The 19,845-nt window shown below is 60.9% G+C and overlaps 2 protein-coding genes across 5 annotated transcripts; one reads left to right on the top strand and one right to left on the bottom strand.

Annotated features, from left to right (window-relative positions):
- Positions 1-698: 698 nt before the first annotated feature.
- On the bottom strand, positions 699-3,937 carry PTX4 (pentraxin 4). The gene is given in 4 exon segments (XM_025877207.2): positions 699-1,339; positions 2,504-2,708; positions 2,711-3,151; positions 3,797-3,937. Coding segments are annotated over 4 exon segments (1,428 nt in total).
- A 4,421-nt stretch (positions 3,938-8,358) lies between these two features.
- TELO2 (telomere maintenance 2) lies at positions 8,359-19,710 on the top strand. Of its 4 annotated transcripts, none has more exons than XM_025877168.2 (21): positions 8,359-8,619; positions 9,533-9,868; positions 10,579-10,856; positions 11,967-12,035; positions 12,245-12,392; positions 12,688-12,790; positions 13,008-13,076; positions 13,278-13,419; positions 13,503-13,639; positions 14,061-14,146; positions 14,375-14,461; positions 14,730-14,818; positions 14,997-15,088; positions 15,175-15,291; positions 15,402-15,473; positions 16,608-16,766; positions 17,175-17,266; positions 17,618-17,717; positions 17,844-17,908; positions 18,160-18,275; positions 19,345-19,710. In XM_025877168.2, the coding sequence occupies exons 2-21, from the start codon at positions 9,534-9,536 to the stop codon at positions 19,449-19,451; spliced, it is 2,463 nt and encodes an 820-aa protein (XP_025732953.1). In that variant the 5' UTR covers positions 8,359-8,619; position 9,533; the 3' UTR covers positions 19,452-19,710. The 4 variants fall into 4 exon arrangements, with proteins under 4 accessions (XP_025732953.1, XP_073755831.1, XP_073755833.1 ...); XM_073899730.1 differs by having other exon boundaries at positions 15,378-15,473; XM_073899731.1 differs by lacking the exon at positions 8,359-8,619 and adding an exon at positions 9,284-9,406 and having other exon boundaries at positions 15,378-15,473.
- The last annotated feature ends 135 nt before the right edge of the window (positions 19,711-19,845 follow it).

Below are 19,845 nucleotides of genomic sequence, written 5' to 3'. Positions count from 1 at the left end.
TCCAATGTCCAGAATGGGCCAATCCGCCCAGAGAGCCGGTCAGGGGTTGCCGGAGCTGGGAGGACAGGAGCAACCGCTAACGGGCATGATTTGGGGGGGCAGAGACATGGAAACACCCTAAAACTGGACTGTGGTGATGGTTGCACAGCTGGGTAAATTCGCTATCTTTGCACTGGACATGCATCGCGGATGAGCGTTGTAACACCTGCTCCGATAAAACCCCAACAAGGTTACTTTGAAAGCGGTGCCATGGATTGCTCGTGTTTGTTTCTGAATAGCTTGCTCCCTTCACCGGCTCTGGCACCGCTAGAGCTTCAGGGCAGGAAATGGGTTCCTGGTCCTTTTCATGAGGGATATGGGAACAAAGACCACCCAGATGGACACTTTCTAATCCACCTCAAGAGAGGGCCATGAGAATTCAAATGCACCCACCCAGGTTCCATGAAAACGGGGTTCTCCATCGGCAAACCCAGCCCAGACGAGAGGCCGCACCGGAGTCCTGTGCTCGCCGGGCTGGAACAGTGTCACAGCCCACAGGGCCTCCCACAGCCCCACTCCACTTGTTGGCCCGCTCCCTCCCTCCCACATTGCCCTGTCCCCTCCCCAGTGTGGGAGGGGGCCCTGGACAGGGGCGTGCTGGGGTCAGTGGTGGCCGAGTGCTGCTGAGGCTGTTCCTGTCAGGCTCAGGGCACGGGACCTCAGGGACAGAGCTCCAGGCAGCTGCAGTTCACCCTCTGCACGAATCAGCCTCCCCACTGGGCATTGTCCAGCATCAGGATGGCGCCCCCCGGGACCTCCCTCCCAGTGGCCAGTTTTGCGACCTCCCCTGGGACCAGCGCCCGGTCCCAAATGGCCAGGCCTGCCATGCTGCCCACGAAAGCCTCAGAGCTGTCAAACCCGCCCCGCATGCTGTCCTGCTCCTGGCCCAGCATGAGGGACCCTCCTGCAGGGATCTCATAGCCCTCCCTGAAGTGGGAGCCGGTGGCCATGAGGCTGCGGTCCACGTACAGCCAGTACCGGCCCAGGGTGAACGTCCAGATGACACAAACATGGTGCCACTGGCCGTCCAGCAGTGGCTGCAGGGGCAGCTCCCTGAAGGCCAGGTCTCCCATCACGAAGTGGATGGAGCCCGGGGCCAGGGAGTCGCTGCCATGCAGCACAAGCTTGTTGTCATTCTCCTCCATGGTGTAGGAGAGCAGGGTGCCCAGGCGGCCCGAGGCTGTGCGCACCCAGCTGCAGACGGACAGGGCTCGCAGGCCTGATGGGAAGCCGGGGCTGAGGAAGGCGATGTTCTGGGTGGAGGTGTTCGGGAAGACCAGCACAGGGCCCACGTCACAGGCTGGAAAGAGGGGGAGAGTCAGCCCCAGCACCAGGTGGCGGCAGGAGTGTCCACACCGCTCCCAGGCATGGGCTTCAGACCCCGTGGCTGAGCTGGGTCAGCACTAACTGTGAGGTTGGCCATGCAGGGTCCCATGGGTCCTTGCTGCACCATCAGCCCATCCTACAGGTGGGAAGACTGGGAGCCCACGCAGTCTTACACCTTGGTGGGAGTGAGCCTCTGTACATGCCCCACAGCAGCGGGACCCCCGGCGTGAGCCTCCCGGGGCTGCCGTCACGAAGCCCCACAAACTCAGAGGCTCCAAACAACACGAATCGAGTATCTTCCAGTTTTGGAGGTCAAAAGCCAGACCTGGGTCCCCTGATGAAAATCATGGTGGATGCAGGGCTGGTTCCTTCTGGAGGTCCCAGGGAGAATCCTTTCCTGCCCTGTCGGCTTCCAGAGATGCCCCCGCTCATGGATCGCGGCCCCGCCTGCATCTTCAAGGTACGTCCCTCTAACCTCCATCCCTGAACTCACAGCTGCCTCTCTGACCTTCCTGCCTCACCCCAGTGTTAATCCCAGCTCCCCTCCCGTCTCACAGTCTGTAATCACAGCCGGAAAGTCCCCTTGCTGCATGAGGTGCTGCATCCACAGGGCCCAGGGGTCAGGATGTGAATGTCTTTGGGGCCATGCCCCTTCAGGTCTGCCTGACAGAGGGGTCCATGGGGTGCGGTGAGGTCCAAGGTCCCAATCGGCAGGCTGGGGACCTACATCCCTAACCCGTCAGCCCACTGGACCCAAGGATGGAGGGCTCCCAGCCCCTCTCTTCCCCTCAGGGACCCCTGTCAGAATCTAGGGCCAGCACAGGAGACTCGTGCGGGCAATGGCTGGGGACATTGTATTATCCTGCCAGCCCTAATGAGAGAGGTCACCAAATGGGTGTGGGGGACCCCCCAGCAGCGCCCGATGTCTGTGCACACCCACCCCAGGGCGCCGGGGGGCCCGCAGACAGGCCATTACCTGCACAGCCCCCCTTTCTTCTGGGGGTGCACGGGGCTCTGAAGCCAGTGTCCTTTCCACACAGCTCAGGGGAGAAGGCTGCCCAGAGGGGACCAGAGGCCTGGGGAGGTGAGAGAGGGGAGAGGCAAGGCCCGTGGGGTAAGGGCAGGCTGTGGTACTTACTCTCTCCTGGTCTCTCGGGGGGCCAAGCCCACTGGCTGCCTGGGCCGGGGAGTGCCCGCATCCCCTGGAGACCACCGGCAGAGTCCTGAGGTGGGTCCCCAGTCTCAGGCGAAGGTCTGAGCACCTGCCTTCCCCTCTACAGCGTTGGGGAGCTGGGGCTCGGCAGCCCAGGCAGGGTTGGGGACCGGGCCAGGGTCAGCCCTGGGGGGCCATGGTGCCAGGGCAGGCCACCTGCCCCCGGCCCTCGAGAGCAGCCAGCCTGGCGCCCTGGCCCTGCATGAGGTGCGTGAGGCGAGCAAGCGTGTCCTGCAGGGGCCTCAGGTCCTGGGCCAGGCCAGAGAGGGTGCCCCTCTGCACCTGCGGCTCCTTCCCCTCCTGGGTGTGCTGCTTGCCCCTCTCACTCAGCATGGCACCCAAGGCCAGCAGCCTGGACTCCACCTTCCGGCTTCTGCGCTGGGTCTTCTGCATCCAGGTCTTGAGGTGGCTCAGATCGCCCTCTACAGCGGCCTGCGACCGGTTCACGGCCAGAGCCATAGCCTGTGTCTCGCGCGCCAGGCTCTGGAACCGAGCATCGATGCCATAAGACAGGTTGTAGTTACTGGCGAGGACACGCAGGTGTGTTAAGGTCACTTCTTGGAGCCTGTGGAACTAGAGAGAGACACAGAGGGCCTGGAGGATGCGGGACAAGCCTTCCCGCTCACGCTTCTGGGTGCCTGTCACGCACTGGCCACCATCCACACTGACTCGATCCCCAGGCGGCTGCGCGAGGGGTGGGCCCATGACCACACCCAGCCCCACAGTGGCCTCACTCGGAGACGCCCACTCTGTGGGGTGAGGGTTCAGGCCCCCATCTCCCCCACGACCCCCATGCCTCCCGTGCCTCCCGCGCCTCCCACACCGCACCCCTATGATGCTCAGGGTCCTGCCTGAGTGGACATAGGGCAGGGCGGGCTTCGTGAGTGGTTTGCGGGGATCAAAGCGGGCAGAGCCTGCAGAGAGCTCCCAAACCCATGCCCAGCACGCCCCAGCACCCCTCCGGCGGCCCTCTTGGGGCTTCCCACACCGCCTCCCAGCCCGACTCCCACCCTGTCCTCACTGTCAGTTGGCTTGACTTCCTAACAGAGCCCATCAGACCGTCTCTGCTGGTTGCCAACTGTAGGGGACAGTAGAGTCACTGACGGAAAGAACCCCGCACTGCATGTTTGCATCCCCAGAGCAGGGCTCTTACTGCTCTGTTTCTGTGTCGGCTGTCGAACTTAACACACAGCTGCCCCAGGTGCTGGCTACACTCACCTGCTCTTCCAGTCTGCGGAGCCTCTCGACAAATGGTTTCCTTTGCCCTGCAGGGCTGGCTCCCTGTGACAAAGCCCCATGCAGACAGATAGGCACAAAAATAAGGAGGAGAGACAGGGCCTTCCTCCACGGGGAGGCCATCCTGGGGACGCGGAGAGGGCTGTTGGCTTTGCGCTGCTTGCTCCCGCACAGCCCTCCCAGCTTTCCTTCTCCCACCCTGCCTGGGAGTCAGGTGCTTCCTGCCACCTTCACGGAAAGCATCTGCCCTCCAGTCAGTGAGCTCTGGAGAGCTGGAGGTTCCCAAGGACACAAGCTTAAAACAGATGCAAACAGTTTCTCTGGAAAATAATTCTGGGTTCGAGCCGCAGCCTGGCTGGCTCAGAGGCAGATGGTGATTGCTTTAGCAGGGGCACATGGACTCAGCTCCCACCTCAGGGAGCTGGATGGGGCTGGGCCAGGGCCAGGGAGCCCCTGGAGCCAAGTCGGCTGTGGGGCCCAGCGTGCCGGCCCTGCACAGAGGGGCCTGTGAGGCCCACCTCTCTCCCTCAGATAAGGCAAAGGAAATGGGGTTGGGGGCCACCTTAATTTGTTTTGGGGTATAGGTTGTATGGTAGGCTGAATGGTGGCCCCAAAATGGTAAGTCCAAGTCCTAACCCCGTGAATTTCCCTGTACCTATGATGTGAGTTTATTTGGAAAAAAGGCCCTTGCAGACGTCATTAAGGATCTCGAGAGGAGACCATGCTGATAGTTAGGGTGTCCTTACAAGAGACAGAAGAGACACAGGGGAGAAGGCCGTGGGAAGACAGAGGCAGAGACTGAGGTGACACGGGCACAGGGAGAGCCAGGAGCTGGACGAGGCAGGAGGGGTCCTCCCTGGAGCCTTGGGGACGAGCACCCAGAACATGCTGACCTTGGACCTGCATTGGCTACAGGTCACTGGTTGTGGCCTGGGGACACTGACTCCCTTCCTCCCCTTGGGGGCTCTCTCCTCAGTTCCCCCTGCTCTACCCTTGACCAGTCACTCTCCCAGGCCACACTGGATCCATGCATCCTGCTGCTGTCTCCCTCCCCTTGCACTCTCCTTGGCCCTGGGCTCCTTGACCTTTGTCCTTCTGCTGCCATTGAAGTGGCACCTGGGGGAGAGGAGCCATGCAGGGCTGTTTAACTGACTGGTTTTATCCTGCTCCCTCCCTGCATCATGGTCCCTGCAGCTGGTCCTTGGATGAGGTCCCCGCCTGCCCCACTTACTTAGACCATGGCTGGGTTGCCGTAACCAGTGACCCCCATGGGGGAGCTTAAAACAATAAGTTTATTCTCTTGCAGTTCTGGAGCCCAGTGTCCTAGGGCCCTGCTCCTTCCTCTCCTTCCCAAGGCTCTGAAAAAGCTTGCATTCACGTATGTGGGCTTAGGACTTGGACCCACTTTTTGGGAACCACCATTCAGCTTATTACAGAGAGGTTTGAGAGGCTGGGGCATGGCACAGGCTTGAGTAAAGGGACTCATGTGAGTCTGGATAGAGAGCTGCTGGGTCCCCAGGGCGTCCTTGACCTCCTGCAGCTGGTGAACACTCTGTTCATCAGCCCTGCCGCAGGATGTGGTCAGCTGGCTCTCTGGGCCCCCCCCTTCCCTGCGCCATGCGGGCGGCTGAACCCCTGCCATGTGACTGGCCTGAATTGAGATACACCACAGACATAATGCACAGTGGATTACAAAGCTTAGTACAAAAAAAGAATGTAAAATATCTCATTAATCATCATATATTGTACGGGACTACATGTCAAAATAGTAACATTCTGGATTGATAAGAGTTAAATAAAATATGTTATTGGGGTGCCTGGCTGGCTGAGTCAGTGGAGCATGCAACTCTTGATCTTGGGGTCATGAGTTCAAGTGCCATGTTGGGTGTGGAGGATGCTCAAAAAAAAAAAAAAACCATATATACATACAAAATTAAAATTAACTTTACCCACTTCTTTTTGCTTTTTTACTACCGCCACTAGAAAATTTAACATCACATATGGGGCTCACATCCTATTTTGATTGGACAACATTGCCCTAAAGAGAGACTGGGCATGTAGGTGTGTGCAGGTATGCAGAGACAAGTGACTTTCCCCGGTCTCCATCATCTGTTCTTTTTGAAAAAATAATTTTAGTGCAAATTATACATATAACAAAACTCACTTATTTTAAAGGTAACGCTAAAAGTGAGTTATTGAAATAAACGTCCACAGGGGAACCTGGCTGGCTCAGTTGGTATAGTGTGTGACTCCTGATTTCGGGGTCATGAGTTCAAGTCCCACACTGGCCATGGAGCCTACTTTAAATAAATAAACTAACTTAAGAAAAAGAAAGAGATGAGATAAATGTCTGCACATTGAATTGTGGGACTCTGAGGGTTCCGCCAGCTTCCAGAAAGGAGAAGCCCCAGGTAGGAGGTAGGAGAAGGGTGGGAGCTTCTTTAGCCTTGGGGAAAAACAAGAGCCTCCTGTCCCCCATCTGTCAAAACAAGTTCCCCTCATCCACATACAGAGCTTCTCACCCTTGACTGTCTCATGCTTAATATGAAGGCTAAGCTTAGGATCTCTAGACATGGGAGCCTCTGACAGAAATCTGCACAAACAGAGAAATGCAGAGAGACAAAGGAAAAGCTCTAAAGCATCTTAGTTCCTACTCCCAGAAAGACAAGAAAACCTTTGTGTCCGCAAGGCGAAAACATGGATGTTATGAGAAAAGGAAAAATCAACAAGGAAGAAGTTACTCTTGAAGGATGAAAACGAGGATTTTCCAAATAATTAAATCAGGAAAGCTGAAAGGCAAGGTTTAAGCAATTGCCCAGAAAGTAGGGCAAAAAGACAAAGAGATGAAAAAGAGAGAGAGAGAGAGAGAGAGAGAGAGAAAACATGGTCTTCGAGGTCAATCCAATGAAAAGCAAGTGCAGAGTCAGACTAAAAAAAACGGGAAGATAGTCTGGGAAGGTGCCACCGTCAAGGGCATCTGTCTGTCTCAAGACAGCGCACCAGAGAGGGCCAGGTGTCTCGTCAAGTGTCAGAACCCCATGGATGCGGAGAAGATTCTAGAAGTGTCCACGGAGGAAAAACCTGGTCAATGGGAAAGACTGAGACTCTCCTCAGAGAACTGAATGCTGGCTGCCAAAAACAGAGGAGCAAGCCTTCACATCTCCGAGTGAAAATAATTTCCAATGAAAATTGTCCGTCTAGCTCAAATGTGAACCTGCCTCGGGCAAAGAACAAAGACATTTTTCAGACACGTGAAGGCTTACGAGGCTTATCTTCCGTGCTTCAGGAAGCACCTAGTAGCCTAACAGGCTTGGGGGAAACACGGGGATCAAGGTCGATTGAAGTTGCTGTAGGAAGTGGAGAGCGAGGCTCTCATCCAGAAGCGGACTGGGAGGAGTTCCCGGAGTCCCAGGAAGGGGCATCCTCCTGGACTCCCCGCATCCTGTCCCAGCCCACATCCCTCGGGAGCATCCCAGGCCAGCCCTCCTCCTCGCTAGGCCCACGCCTGGGCTGCACCAGCCGCGCACTTGCGCTCCCTGCGCCCGCGGCTGCCCTCTACCGCCCGTTCTCCTGCCTGCACCCAGGACGGGAATTCCAAAACGAGACTCCTCAGCCTGCCTCATTTTTTTTTTTTTTGAAGATTTTTATGTATTTATTTGAGAGGGAGCGAGGGCGCGCGCACGCGCGAGCGGGGGGAGGGCAGAGGGAGACAAGAAGAGAACAGAGAATCTCCAGCTGCCTCCCGGCCGGCCAGCGCGAAACCCCACCCAGAGCCCTGTCCCACGACCCTGAGATCACGACCCCAGCCGAAATCAAGAGTCCCACGCTCAACCGACTGAGCCACGCAGGCGCCCACTGCCCAATTTTTCTTAACACTCTTTGCCATCGGACCTCTCGCGCCTGTGCTTCATTTGTGCCCCTGATTTGTGAGCCGGCACTTGATCGGCTTCATTCTCCGCACTGGAGGAGTGCTTGCTGTACGCAGCACGCATTTATTTTATTTTATTTTATTTTATTTTATTTTTTAAAAGATTAATCTATTTGACAGAGAGAGACACAGCGAGAGAGAGAACACAAGCAGGGGGAGTGGGAGAGGGAGAAGCTGGCTCTCCGTCGAGCAGGGAACCCGATGCGGAGCCCGATGCGGGGCTCGATCCCAGGACCCCGGGATCACGACCCGAGCCGAAGGCAGCCGCCCAACGATTGAGCCACCCAGGCGTCCCACGCAGCACGCATATAATTAGTGCATGCTGAGCTAATGCATGCTTCCCAGATTTCCCCACAAGGGCAGTCGAGGCGGAACCGGCACTTCCCTGAGGTCTTCCCAGATCACCCCCGACGCTGCCCACCGCACGTGCGCCAGGGTGAAGAGCAGCCCTTGGAAAGTGGCCAAGGAACTGGATTTCCGCCAATTTTCACGGCCACTTGCCTCTGACGACCCCGGCGTGGAACGCTGCGGCGCCTACCCCTGTCGGGCCCGCCCACTCCAGGGCCCCACCCACCCAGGGTCACGCCCCCCGCTCGGCGCAGGCGCAGATGTAGATGCGGCCGCTCGCCCCACGCCTCTTCCGGGTCCCGGGCTTCGCGGCAGATTCGTCGCGATCTGCCCGCGGGGACCGGCCCCACAGACTCGAGAAATTCAGCGGCAGCTCTGCCAGCGCGCGGGGAGCTCGTGCTCCGTGGTCTCATCTCTAGTCCGCGAACCGCGTGCGGAGCTGGGCCTCGGCGGCCGGGGCGAATCGGCGGAGGGGTGGTAGCGGCGGGGCCGCCCGTGAGCGCGCCGGGGAGACTCCGGGACCGAGCGGGTGCGCGCCTCCCCGAGACCCCCCACCCGTCGGTCCCCAGGCCCGTGCGCGCCCCGAGACCCTCTCCCGTCCCCAGACCTCCGCCCGTCCCGCAGACCCTCTCCCGTCTCCCGAGACTCCCGCTCGCCCCGAGACCCTCTCCCGTCCCCAGGCCTTCGCCCGCCCCGGAGACCCCCTCCCATCCCCCGAGGTCCCCTGCCCGCCCCACGAGGCCCCTGCCCGCCGCACCACCATGTGGACTCCCGGCGCACGCTGGGCAAGGAAGCGTGGGACGGGTTGGTCGCTGGCATGTTATCCGGCCTGCGCATCTGAGCCCGCGTAGACCCGGCTGGGTGGGGAGGCGGCTCGTGGGGATCCTTGGGCCCCTGATGCAGCCTTATTTAATGGCTGGATGCACTGGTGATAGGTGCCTACCTAATGGTACTCAACCCTGCAGGGGCACCTGACCCCAAATACGAGCACAGATGATTTTGGTTTCTGGGAGAGAAGGGAGTTTGGCAGATGGATGATGCCTCAGGGAGTTAGAAGTGATAGGACGCCTGTAGTCCAGGGTCTCCAAGCCCCAGCACTGCTGACATCTGGGTTTGGATAAGCCTCTGCCCTGGGCCCTGTCCTGTACATAGGGGATATTTACCAGCATGCCTGGCTTCTACCACCCACTCACTAGATGCCAATAGCACCCCCACTTGTGACCCTGGGGCACAGTGCCTTATGGTGGAGGGTACCAGGCTGTGAACAGACTCTTGGTAGATGCTGGAGGGGAGGATACTGCTGGACAACAGCAGAGGTGAGGAGAGACTGGGGTCCCCAGAAGCTTAACAAGAGGGGCCAGAGGGTGGGGGTTCTGAGACCAGGCCAGCGCGGGTGCCAAGGGCTCCGTGGACTTCTCATGTGCTTGTCCTGTGGCCTCCAGGATGGATCCAGTGCAGTCTGCAGTCGCGCTCACTGTCCGGGAAGCACTTCACACCCTTTCCTCTTCTGAGGATGGCGGCCATCTCCTTTCCACCCTGGGGGCCCTGAAGCGGTATCTCAGTGGAGCGGAGAACCCAGCCCTTCCCGGGGAGCAGGAGGAGTTTGCCAGGATGCACTTTTCTGCCGTTCTCCGATGTCTAGTGGGCAGGCTGAGCCCAGGCTGGCTGGAGCTTCTGCCCAACGGCCAGTTGGAGGACCTGTGGGCCAGCTTCTTCCTGGAGGGCCCTGCTGACCAAGCCTTCCTGGTGCTGATGGAGTCCATCGAGGGTGCTGCCGGGTGAGTGGAGTCTGATGATGGGGTCACTTGTATTGTCTGAGGCACGAGTGTGGCCTGAAGGATTGCGAACGGGCAGGTTCTCCAGCTTGTGTGAGAATGTGGTGTCCTGAAAGGTGAGAAAAAAGAGCATGCGCCCAGCAGAGCACCTGCAAAGTTGAGGCGGTCTGTGTTGATCTCCTTTGCAGTGAAGAGGCCCTTGCCCTACGTCCTGCCATGCTGGCGAAGGGAGTGAGTGAGAGCATTCCCATCCCGGTGGCTTAGCCAGTGGGTTGGCTCCAGACTGGGGTGACATCGGTAGGCAGGGGGCATTGCCATCCTCGTGGGGCCCTTTGCTTCACTCCGTGGCTCTCAGCTCTGCAGGGAAGCCCCTCCCTGGGCCCCACAGCACACTCGTGGGGACACCTTGCTCAAGGTGGTTCCCGGACTCAGTGTCAGAGCACAAGACAGTCCTGCCACGTGCCTCCTGGCTGTGGCGAAGCTGGGTTTCAGCAGAGTTGGTGTGGAGTGGGAGAAGACAGTGGCAGCATCCAGTGACTCCATGGTGGGGAAGCTGCTCTGGGTCCCGCCACGGACTGGCTGTCTGGCAGTGGGATTTAGATACTTGTTGTCAGGTACTGATTAAGCTGTGGGATTACTTGCTCTTGCTTTGGGCTGGGGACGCCGAGGGCGGGGGCTCGCGGCTCTGCCCTTCACACCTGCTCTTGCTTCAGCCCGAGCTTCCGTCTGATGAAGATGGCGCAGCTGCTGGCCAGGTTCCTGAGCGCGGGCAGGATGGCTGCGGTGATGGAGGGCCAGTGTCGGCAGCTAACGGAGCCGGCCTTCCGCCTGCTCCAGGAGACGCTCCTCATCAAGGTGGTGGGCTTGCCCGACCACCTAGGCAACCGTCTACAGCGGGAGAACCTGGAAGCATTCCTCCCCCAGAATTACTTCCCTCTGCTCGGCGAGGAGATCATGCGGGTGCTGCAGGCGGTGGTGGACTCTCTCCGAGGTGCGGGCCCCTGCACACTGTCCTTCCAGCCATTTTCTCTGGCCACCATCCCGTCCCTCCCTCCTTCTCTCCCTCCCTCCGTCCAGGCTTCTCACGGCCTCGGGGCACTTGGGATTCTCGGGGTGATGCTGTTGGCAGGTCAGATGTTGTCTCCTGTGTGGGGTGGTAGCAACCTGCACGCTGAGCTTCACCCACTTCTTGGCTATTGATCTTGAAGATGGAGCTGACCTTGATTCCTTTAGCTCCTGGTTGGACCCATCGGTGAAGCCATCCAGATGGGGCTGCTCATAGCCGGGGCCTTCACAGAGCGTCTTAGAGACCACATCACTCAGTCTGCTCTGGTTGGGGCCCTGGCATCGGCACCACCCTCTGCTCTCCCATCATGGGGTGCACACAGGGTCTCGCTGAGGCTGTGGAGTGGGTGCCCTTCATGCGTGTGCTCATGTCGTCCCTGTGCCCGCCCTGCGAGGGAGGACCCGCCACTGCAGAGGGTCAGGGAGCCAGGGTGAGGCGAGGTGCGCTGGCGTCTGCTCAGCCAGGCTGCCCCTCCTCCTGCTCTGTGCTGGGAGAAGCCTCCAGCATGTTCTGAATGTGTCCAAAGCAAATCTAGACTGCGTCTGCTTATGTTGGGTGGCTGCATCAGGTTCATCTTTGTAAGAGCTCAGACGCCCGTCTTTAGGTGGCAGATACACCGTTTCCTTTCGTGCACATTTTGACTGTCTCGTGGTGGGCACCCCCATCATGGGGCTGGTGGGCCTGTCCTCCCCTCTCCCCATGCCCCGTTTCCTCCCTGCGGGTGGCTCAGACGTGCCCCACAGGGCTCACTGCCCTGGCCTGCCCCTCGGTGCCTCCTCCACCCTGTGCCACCACACGGAGCCGTACTCCATGGCATCATCACAGGCGATTAAGCAGGCGGAGTGTGAAATTATGGTGGGTGCTTCCAGTGCGAGACGGTGCTACTGAGGTTTCAGTTGGAACTAGACAGAGAGAAACGGTGTTTTTACAAGGCAGAGATGCCGCTGCAGACGTGAGGTCTGTTCCCACCTAGTCAGGTGTCTCATGGACTTACCGCTGCCCTGCTTTGAGATCCCACTTTCCTTCCTGTCCCAGGTGGCTGGGACTGCTCCGTCTCCTTCCTGTCTCAGGTGCTCGGGAAGGCCTGTGTCCACGGGAGACAGAGTGAGTGTTCCCTGTCCCGGGAGGAGCCGCAGTCCTTTGCGGACGTCTCCCCGTCCTTCCTGCAGCCGTCCCGGGCGGGGGCCAGCAGCGCAGTTCCCTTGTGGAGCCTGAGCCCCTCGCCTGGGCCAGGCCCCCCCGGCGGACCCGTGGGCTGTAGACGCTGGGTGCCACGTGGCCCCGAGCTCAGGGCCTCCGTGTCTTCCCCTCAGAGGAGATCTTGGGCGTGCTGGTGCCGCGGCTGACGGCGCTCACCCAGGGCAGCTGCCTCTGGCAGCGCGTGTGCTGGCGACTGGTGGAGTGTGTGCCCGACCGGGCCACGGAGGCTCTGCTAACGGGACTGGTGGAGGCCGCCTCGGGGTAAGGAGCCAGAGGAGCAGGAGGTGGGCCTCCAGGGACAGCAAGTCTCCCGTCCCTTGTACGTGTTGCGAGCTCACGCGGGGAGGCCGTGCCTCCTTTGTCACCCCTGACTAGACGCAGCCAGACGAGGGTAGGGACATCCGCTAGTGTGGACGTGCTGGGCTGTCCCTGGGAGGAGGGAGCATCAGGTATGACTCAGAGCTGGGGCGCGGGCCCCAGGCTCCCAGTGCTTAGCGTGGAGCTGGGGACATCTGAAGTTCATGCTCTGCCCTCTCCCCTCGCCTGTGCCTTGCAGGCCCGATGTCCTCTCGCGGCTCCTGGGGAACCTGGTGTTGAAGAGTAAGAAGGCCCAGTTTGTGATGACCCGAAAAATTCTGTTCCTACAGTATCGATACTCGGTGAGACTGGGGTAAGGGGGTGGGCTGAGGGCCACCCCAGGGCCCAGAAGTGACCGTAGCATCTGGAGCTGAGCTCGGTTGCCCAGGAAACACTGCTGACCCTCAGTCTAGACCTGCCTCTGCTCCGGGACCCCTGGGCAGACGGTCCTTGGACCGTTACATGGGCAGCTGGTGTCTGCCTGGTCGGCAGTGACCGGACGCCCGGTCTCTGTCACAGACGCCCATGCTACAGAGCCTGCTGGGGTACCTGGCCATGGACAGCCAGCGGCGCCCGCTCCTCAGACAGGTAAGTGCGTCCAGGCCCTCCATCCCTGGTGTGCTGGGACCACCTTCTGCTGGGAAGGGAAGGGAGAAGGCCCCTGCCTGAAGCAGAGAGTGCCGGCTAGAGCGTCTCCTGGGCTGGCAGTGGGCAACGGGTGCCGGCCAGGTCAGCGGCACCGTGCAGGGAGGCAGGCGGGGCCATGTGACCGGCTGTGCTGCCCGCCAGGCACTGAAGGAGCTCCTGGAGACGTGGGGCAGCCCCAGTGCCATCCGCCATGCACCTTTGCCGCAGCAACGCTACATCAGCTCGGCCCTGCTCATCTGCCTGGCGCACCTGCAGGACGCGGAGCTCCGAGACAGCCAGGACGGTGAGCAGGCGGGCCCCTGCCCCAGCCCTGTGCCTGTCCCCACACGCTGCCGGCGCTCAGCGTGCTGCTGTTGGGGCTTCCAGAGCTGCTGGCTAGCCTCATGGCGGGAGTGAAGACTCGTCTGGACAGCAGCCTGCCCGCCGTGCGCCGCCTGGGCATGATTGTGGCCGGAGTAGCCAGTGCCCGGATCCACCCTGATGGGCCTCCCCTGAGGTTCCAGGTGAACGAGGGCGGCACCCTCAGTGTTGCCCTACCCCGATGTCACCCCGCCTTCCTGGGTCCAGGCTACGGCCCCTGTGTGCTGGCGTGGAACGGGACCTGGGGGCCCCGCTGAGGGCCGCACCCCGAGGGGAGGGAGTGTAGCCCCCAGGTGGATTCCCTAGGGCATCCGGAAGTGTTCTCTCTGGACAGGACTCAGGCGTGGGGGACAGGAGTCCCCTCCCCTCTACCTGCGGAGCCCCCCAGGATGTCCTCGGGGGATTCCGGTCCCTCGGGAGGGGGGGTTTCCCCGGCCTTGCACACCCAGCGCTACCTGCTGCCCTGTAGAGACTCACAAAGTCGTGGGCTGTGCTGGAGGGGGCAGGGGCCGCGGACCTGCCCCTCTGGCGCGCCCCCGGCCTGCTCCAGCCTCTGCGTTGCAGTATGAAGAGGATGAGCTGAGCCGCGAACTGCTGGCCCTGGCGGCGCCCCCGCCTGTGGCTGACAGCCCCTCGGAGGCAGAGGCAAGGTGAGGGTCTCCATGCCCCGTGGTCCCTGAGCTCTGGGCGTGGTTGCTGGACAGGGCCCATTCCCGCACGTGCGTTTCTCTGTCACCTTGTCCTCCCGGACTCCGGTAGCTGAGACACAAACAAAGAAGCGCAGGGTGGGGGCAGGGAGAATACTTCCCAGGGACGGTGGCTTCTAGGGCCAGAAGCTTATGTGGGGCCTCCTCGAAGGGCTCCTTTGTTCTCCAAAGCCCGGCTGCAGAGACCCCTGACAGAGGGAGCGTGGACAGTGGTGTCCCTCAGGCCCAGCCAGAGGGCTCAGGCTCTGACCTGGACAGGTAGGGGCTGGTATCCGGTGGAAGCTGCAGACATGGGGGAGCAGAGCCCCGTGCATGTGAGCGTGGGAGTGGACGGCCCCGGCTGTGTGGAGGTTGTGGGTCAGCCTTGCAGCGCCGTTCTCCCCGAGTGCCCTAATGGGAAAAGTCTGCTGTTCCTGAGGCTTCGGGGACTTGGGGGTGGCTCAGGCCGGTGGCTCAGGAGCACGGCCTGTCTGTTGCCTGCTCCTGGGTGACGGGCTGGCTCCGCGGGTCTCTGCTGCTTCCCCAGTGACGATGAGCTTGTCCCCTATGACATGTCGGGGGACCAAGAGCTGAAGAGTGGGAAGGCGCCTGCCTACGTACGGGACTGTGTGGAAGGTGGGTCTCTGCCCCGGCGTGAGCCCCACCAGTGCCTGCCCTGCGGTGGCTGAGCCCCGGGAATTGCCTGTGGCCCGGGACTTGCCTGCCTCGGCCCAGCGCCCAGACCCTGGCCATCAGTTTTGCCTCACATGAGGTCAGGGCTGAGGACCAGCATAGGCCCGTCTGTTCTGTGTAGCCCTGACCTCGTCTGAGGACTGGGAGCGCTGGGAAGCGGCCCTGCGAGCCCTCGAGGGGCTGATCGTCAGGAGCCCGGCTGCCGCCCGTGAGGTGAGGAAGGGCTGTGTGTCTGCCCGGGAGGCCTGTGCGCCTGGGGTCGGGGTGGGGCACTGAGGCACGCTGACCCCTGTGTGCAGGTGAGCGTGGAGCTGGCCAAGGTGCTCCTGCACCTGGAGGAGAAGACAAGCGTGGTGGGGTTTGAGGGGCTGCGCCAGCGAGCCCTGGTGGCTGTCGTGGTCACAGACCCGGCCCCGGTGAGTCCCAGGGGTGGGGTGGTGCTGCGGTCCTGCTGCCAGGCAACGTCTGCACGGGGGCCCTAGCCCTGGGTGGTGGCCCACAGTGGCCTCTCGTGTGCCCGGCTCAGGTCGCAGAGTATCTGACCTCACAATTCTACGCTCTCAACTTCAGCCTTCGGCAGCGCATAGACATCCTGGACGTGAGTGCCCGGGGCCCTCTGTCCACTCGTCAGGCCCAGGTGCCCTCATGAGGGGAGGGGAACGCATACTTGCCAAAACCTATGTGGCCAGTACCAGAGGCCTCCCCAGGTCCCTTGTTGCTGGACTTGAGAGGCTGGGACCGGCACCCATCTGGGGTTGTCTTGACAGCACATAGGATTCAGTGGATGCTGCGTGCATCCTTTACCTTAGACAAAAGCTTTATTGAGATAGAATTTCTACGCACTACGACTTCCCATCTTAAGGTGAGCAAAATGCGTTCTGTCCACACGATGGAACATTACTCAGCCTTATAAAGAAAGGGCGTTCTAACATCTGCCACCATGTGGTGGAACTTACCGGACACTGTGCTCAGTGGAAAAGCCGGTCCCGAGAGGAGGGTGGTGTAGGGCTCTGCCTTCATGAGGTCGTTGGGGTCAAAATCAGACAGGAAGTGGACAGTGGGGAGGGCGTGTTTCACAGGGACGGAGCTCCTGTTCGGGAAGACGGAGGGGTTCTGGAGATGATGCTGGTGATGGCCAGGTGAGGTGAACTTGCTGCCGCTGAGCTGTGCACTCACCACGGTCATGGCACCAAACAGGGTCGCCATCTCCGTGCTTGCCGCTCAGTGGCATTTGGTCCTTGACTGTGTCGTGTGACCTTCAGCATCCTGCATCACCCTCAAAGGAATGGCCCTTGGCATGTACTGCCTGGGCGGGCGCCTGCCGGCACCAGGCTGCCATCTATGGCTTTGACTGTGCCGGGGCGTCCCGCACGCGTCCCAGGGCCCATCCATGCACAGCCTGGGCCTGAGCTTCTTCCCTTTTCCCAGGTGTCTGGGCACCAGATTGGACGAGGTTCTGGAATAGAAGGGGCTCCGGGCACAGGAGCCAGGCTGCTGGGCTGTTGCCAGGGGGCCGTCCAGCTTTTCCTCCTGTCACCCACACAAGTGCGGTGACACTGGGGTACTCGGAACTGACGTTCTGTGTGGTCCCCAGAACATCCTCCGGCACTGCCTGGGGGGCTGATGGCACCAGTGGGGCAAAGGGCTTGAGGTTACTCAGTTTACCTTGAATTTTGGAAAATGCCATCCTTCCCTAGAGCAACGACAACTGCCCTGGGTCTTTCTTCTCTAGGTCCTGACTCTGGCTGCCCAGGAGCTGTCTCGGCCTGGGCGCCTCCCTCCCCAGTGTGGCTCCCCGAGCCCCACCTCCCAGCCGAGCAGCACCCAGGCTCCCGCCTGGCGGGCGGTCGTGCAGGAGCGGATCAGAAGCAAGACCCGGCGGTTCTCTCAGGTTAGCTGGGACCCGGCTCAGGTCCTCGGGCCTGAGTGGGTGCTGAGTGGTCAGTGGCCTCTAGGCGCTGCCTGCATGGGTGGGGGTGGCGGTCGAGTCGGGACGGGATGGCGCTGGCACTGGCATTCTGTGAAGGGAGTTTTGGGTACAAACTGAGTGAGGGACACGTGCTGTAGGGCATCAGAGTGAAGTGGTTTTAAAATGGGACTGCAGACGTGGGCGTGAAAACGGCCTGAGGAATCCTGCGTCAGCAGGAACGGACCTGGTGTGTGCTGGGTCATCGGGGTCCACTTGGGGCTGTCACGGGGGCCGGGAGCTGCTCGCGCCCCACGGCGCACGGGACAGTGCCCCCAGTGAGAGTCCTGCCTGGGGGAGGGGCGTGGCACCTTGAGCACCGTGTGTTTGCAGCGCTCTCCCGGGCGGGGGCCGGATGCTGGCCCCAACGAATTCAACTTGGTGGCTGGCTACTTCTTCTTCCCCCTCATTCGGCACTTTGACAGGTGAGTGGGAGGCCTGCATGCCCTCGTGGACAGGAGGCTTCCCAGCGTGGGGTCTGCGGTCCTGCAGCAGGGTCATGACCTGGGTTGGGCAGGTGACGCGAGGGTGACAGGTGCCACCATTTCACAGATTACGGGCTCTGGCCGCGGGGCTGGAGCTGCACTGTGGTGCCTCACTGCTCCGCCCGCTCTGCATCTGTCTGTCCAACACCTTCCCCTCGTGACTCTGGGTCACGCATGGGGACGGGCAGTGAGGAGGAGCGTCCGGGGCCCTGGGTGTCCCTCAGTGGCCCAGGGGCTTGGGAGCCAGCTCCAAGTGCCCAGCCTGCACATTCACTGGATTCTCTATTTCAGGCCTCTGGTGACCTTCGACCTTTTGGGAGAGGACCAACTGGTTCTTGGGAGATTGGTCCACACCTTAGGGGCCCTGATGTACCTGGCTGTGAACACCACGGTGAGTGGGGGGTGGCAGCCGGTGGCTGTCCCCACAGAGGGCCTCACGGGGACCCAAGCACAGGCTCCAAGGTGGGGACTGCTTCTGGGTGCCAGGACCCCTGCCCACTGGTCTCTGTGGTTTCAGGTGGCTGTGGCCATGGGCAAGGCCCTCTTGGAGTTTGTGTGGACCCTTCGCTTCCATGGTGACGCGTGAGTGGCCGTCAGGCTGAGGGCAGTGGTCCCACGTGGACACACAGACGGGGTTCCAAATCCTGCCGTGACGTGGACAGCAGGAGGTGGGGGGCGGCTCCTAGGTTGGCCTGGCACTTCCTAAGCAGGAAGGGGCAGGGTGGGGTCGAGCATGCTTTGGTTGCCTGTGTGTCTACTGTACCCCGAGGAGAAGTGGGGTCTTCCTGGCCTGGGGCTCCATCAGGACTCCGATTTCTGGCCTCCTTTGTCAGCTACGTGCGCCGGGGCCTGCTGTCTGCGGTCTCCTCTGTCCTAATCAGCGTTCCGGCCGAGCGACTGCTGGCCGACCTGCCCGATGAGCTGCTGGAAGCCCGGCCCTGGCTGGCCGGTGAGCACCAGGCCCCCAGCCATGTTGGCGAGGTGGGAGGGAGGAGGCTGGTGCAGCCTGGAGGGTCCCCATAGCCGTCAGGGCATGGGGCAGCGAGGACCTGGCTGTTGGGTCACTTTGTGGGGGTTCTGCAGGGGGACCCAAGAGAAGGTGCCCTAATGTGGGAGATGAGGGCTGTATTTGTTCTGGAAAATTCCAAATCGGCAGTAAGATTACAAGAACCATACAGCAAGCACTGTGTAACCTCACCAGGTTCGCCAATTAGCAATTTTTTTTTTAAAGATTTTATTTATTTACTTGACAGAGAGAGAGAGAGACCATAAGTAGGCAGAGAGGCAGGCAGAGGGAGAGGGAGAAGCAGATTACCCACTGAGCAGAGAGCCCGATGCAGGACTTGATCCCAGGACCCTGGGACCATGACCTGAGCCGAAAGCAGACACTTAACCGACTGAGCCACCCAGGTGTCCCTGCCGATTAGCATTTTGACAAACTTTGCCCCCCGTCAAGGTTCTTTTTGAAAAGTCTGCTGGAGCCAGCATGACCTCCCACCTAGAAGCACTTGAGTTGCCCAGAGTGAGTGCACACCTTTCCACTCTTGGAGCCCACAACTGGGACTCTATGGTCTAATGTGCTGCCATGCTCGGAGGCCCAGGGGTCTGATGACAGCCTTTGTCTTTCCTTTCCGTGGGACCCGGGCTCCAGGCAGGGCCCCTTTTGTCGTGTTGGTCGGTTTGCAGAGCGCCCTTCAGTGTGGCTTTCTCTGATCTCATGTGTCGGGACGGCTCAGGGCCTCGTGCTGCAGGCGCGCGGTGTCCCGAGTCCTGGGATGGGTCCCCCTGCCTCCCTGCCACCATCGCCCCAGGGGGAGCGGGGCGTTGCCCCCGCGCAGGGACGGGGGTAAAGGCCTTTGCTGGGGTGTGAGGTGCTGCTATCTCGGGTGGGGGGCAGCCAGGACACACCAGGCCCGCGGGGGCTCGTGCAGGAAGACTTCCCTGACAGAAAACCGTGGAGCGCTGGCCTGTGTGGCTGGGTCACGCTGCCGACCTTCCGCTTTCTCTGGGCCTGGCAGATGTGGCGGAGCAGGACCCCGACGAGGATTGCAGGGTGTTGGCGGTGAAAGCGCTCCTGCTTCTGGAGAAGCTCAGAGACACACTCGTCCCGCTGTCGTCTCCTTAGTCCCTGCCCGAGAAGGCCCCGCCCCGCTGGAGCTAGCCTGGCCCGCCCGAGGGCTGTGCCAGTGGTCCATGCGAGGGCCTCCAGCGCTGTCCCCGTGGACAGGGCCACCTGAACGTGGCCCAGAGGTCCTGAGGAGGGAGGGAGCCACTGGGGCCCCTGCAGGCTGATTCTTAGCCTGTCCCCAAGCCCCTTCCTCACCTGAATGCAGACTTTAAAAAAACACAAAAAGGAAGAATAAAAGGGAGCTGCAGGTACTCAAGCCCGCGCCTCGTGGCTCTCGCTGCTCAGGCAGGGCCCACAGTGCCTCAGTAGGCCCTTCGAAGGGGCACAGGTGTTGGCAGCTGTGGAAGGAGCTGGGGGTCGGAGAGCCCAAGGTCCCCCTCCCTGCCCTGAC

The sequence above is a fragment of the Callorhinus ursinus genome, unplaced genomic scaffold, assembly GCF_003265705.2.
Source record: "Callorhinus ursinus isolate GAN/ISIS: 27379988/994484 unplaced genomic scaffold, GSC_fseal_2.0 scaffold13, whole genome shotgun sequence".
NCBI classification, from domain to species: domain Eukaryota; kingdom Metazoa; phylum Chordata; class Mammalia; order Carnivora; family Otariidae; genus Callorhinus; species Callorhinus ursinus.
The sequence above is the reverse complement of the archived record's forward strand: the minus strand, read 5'-3'. Positions and strand labels throughout refer to the sequence as shown.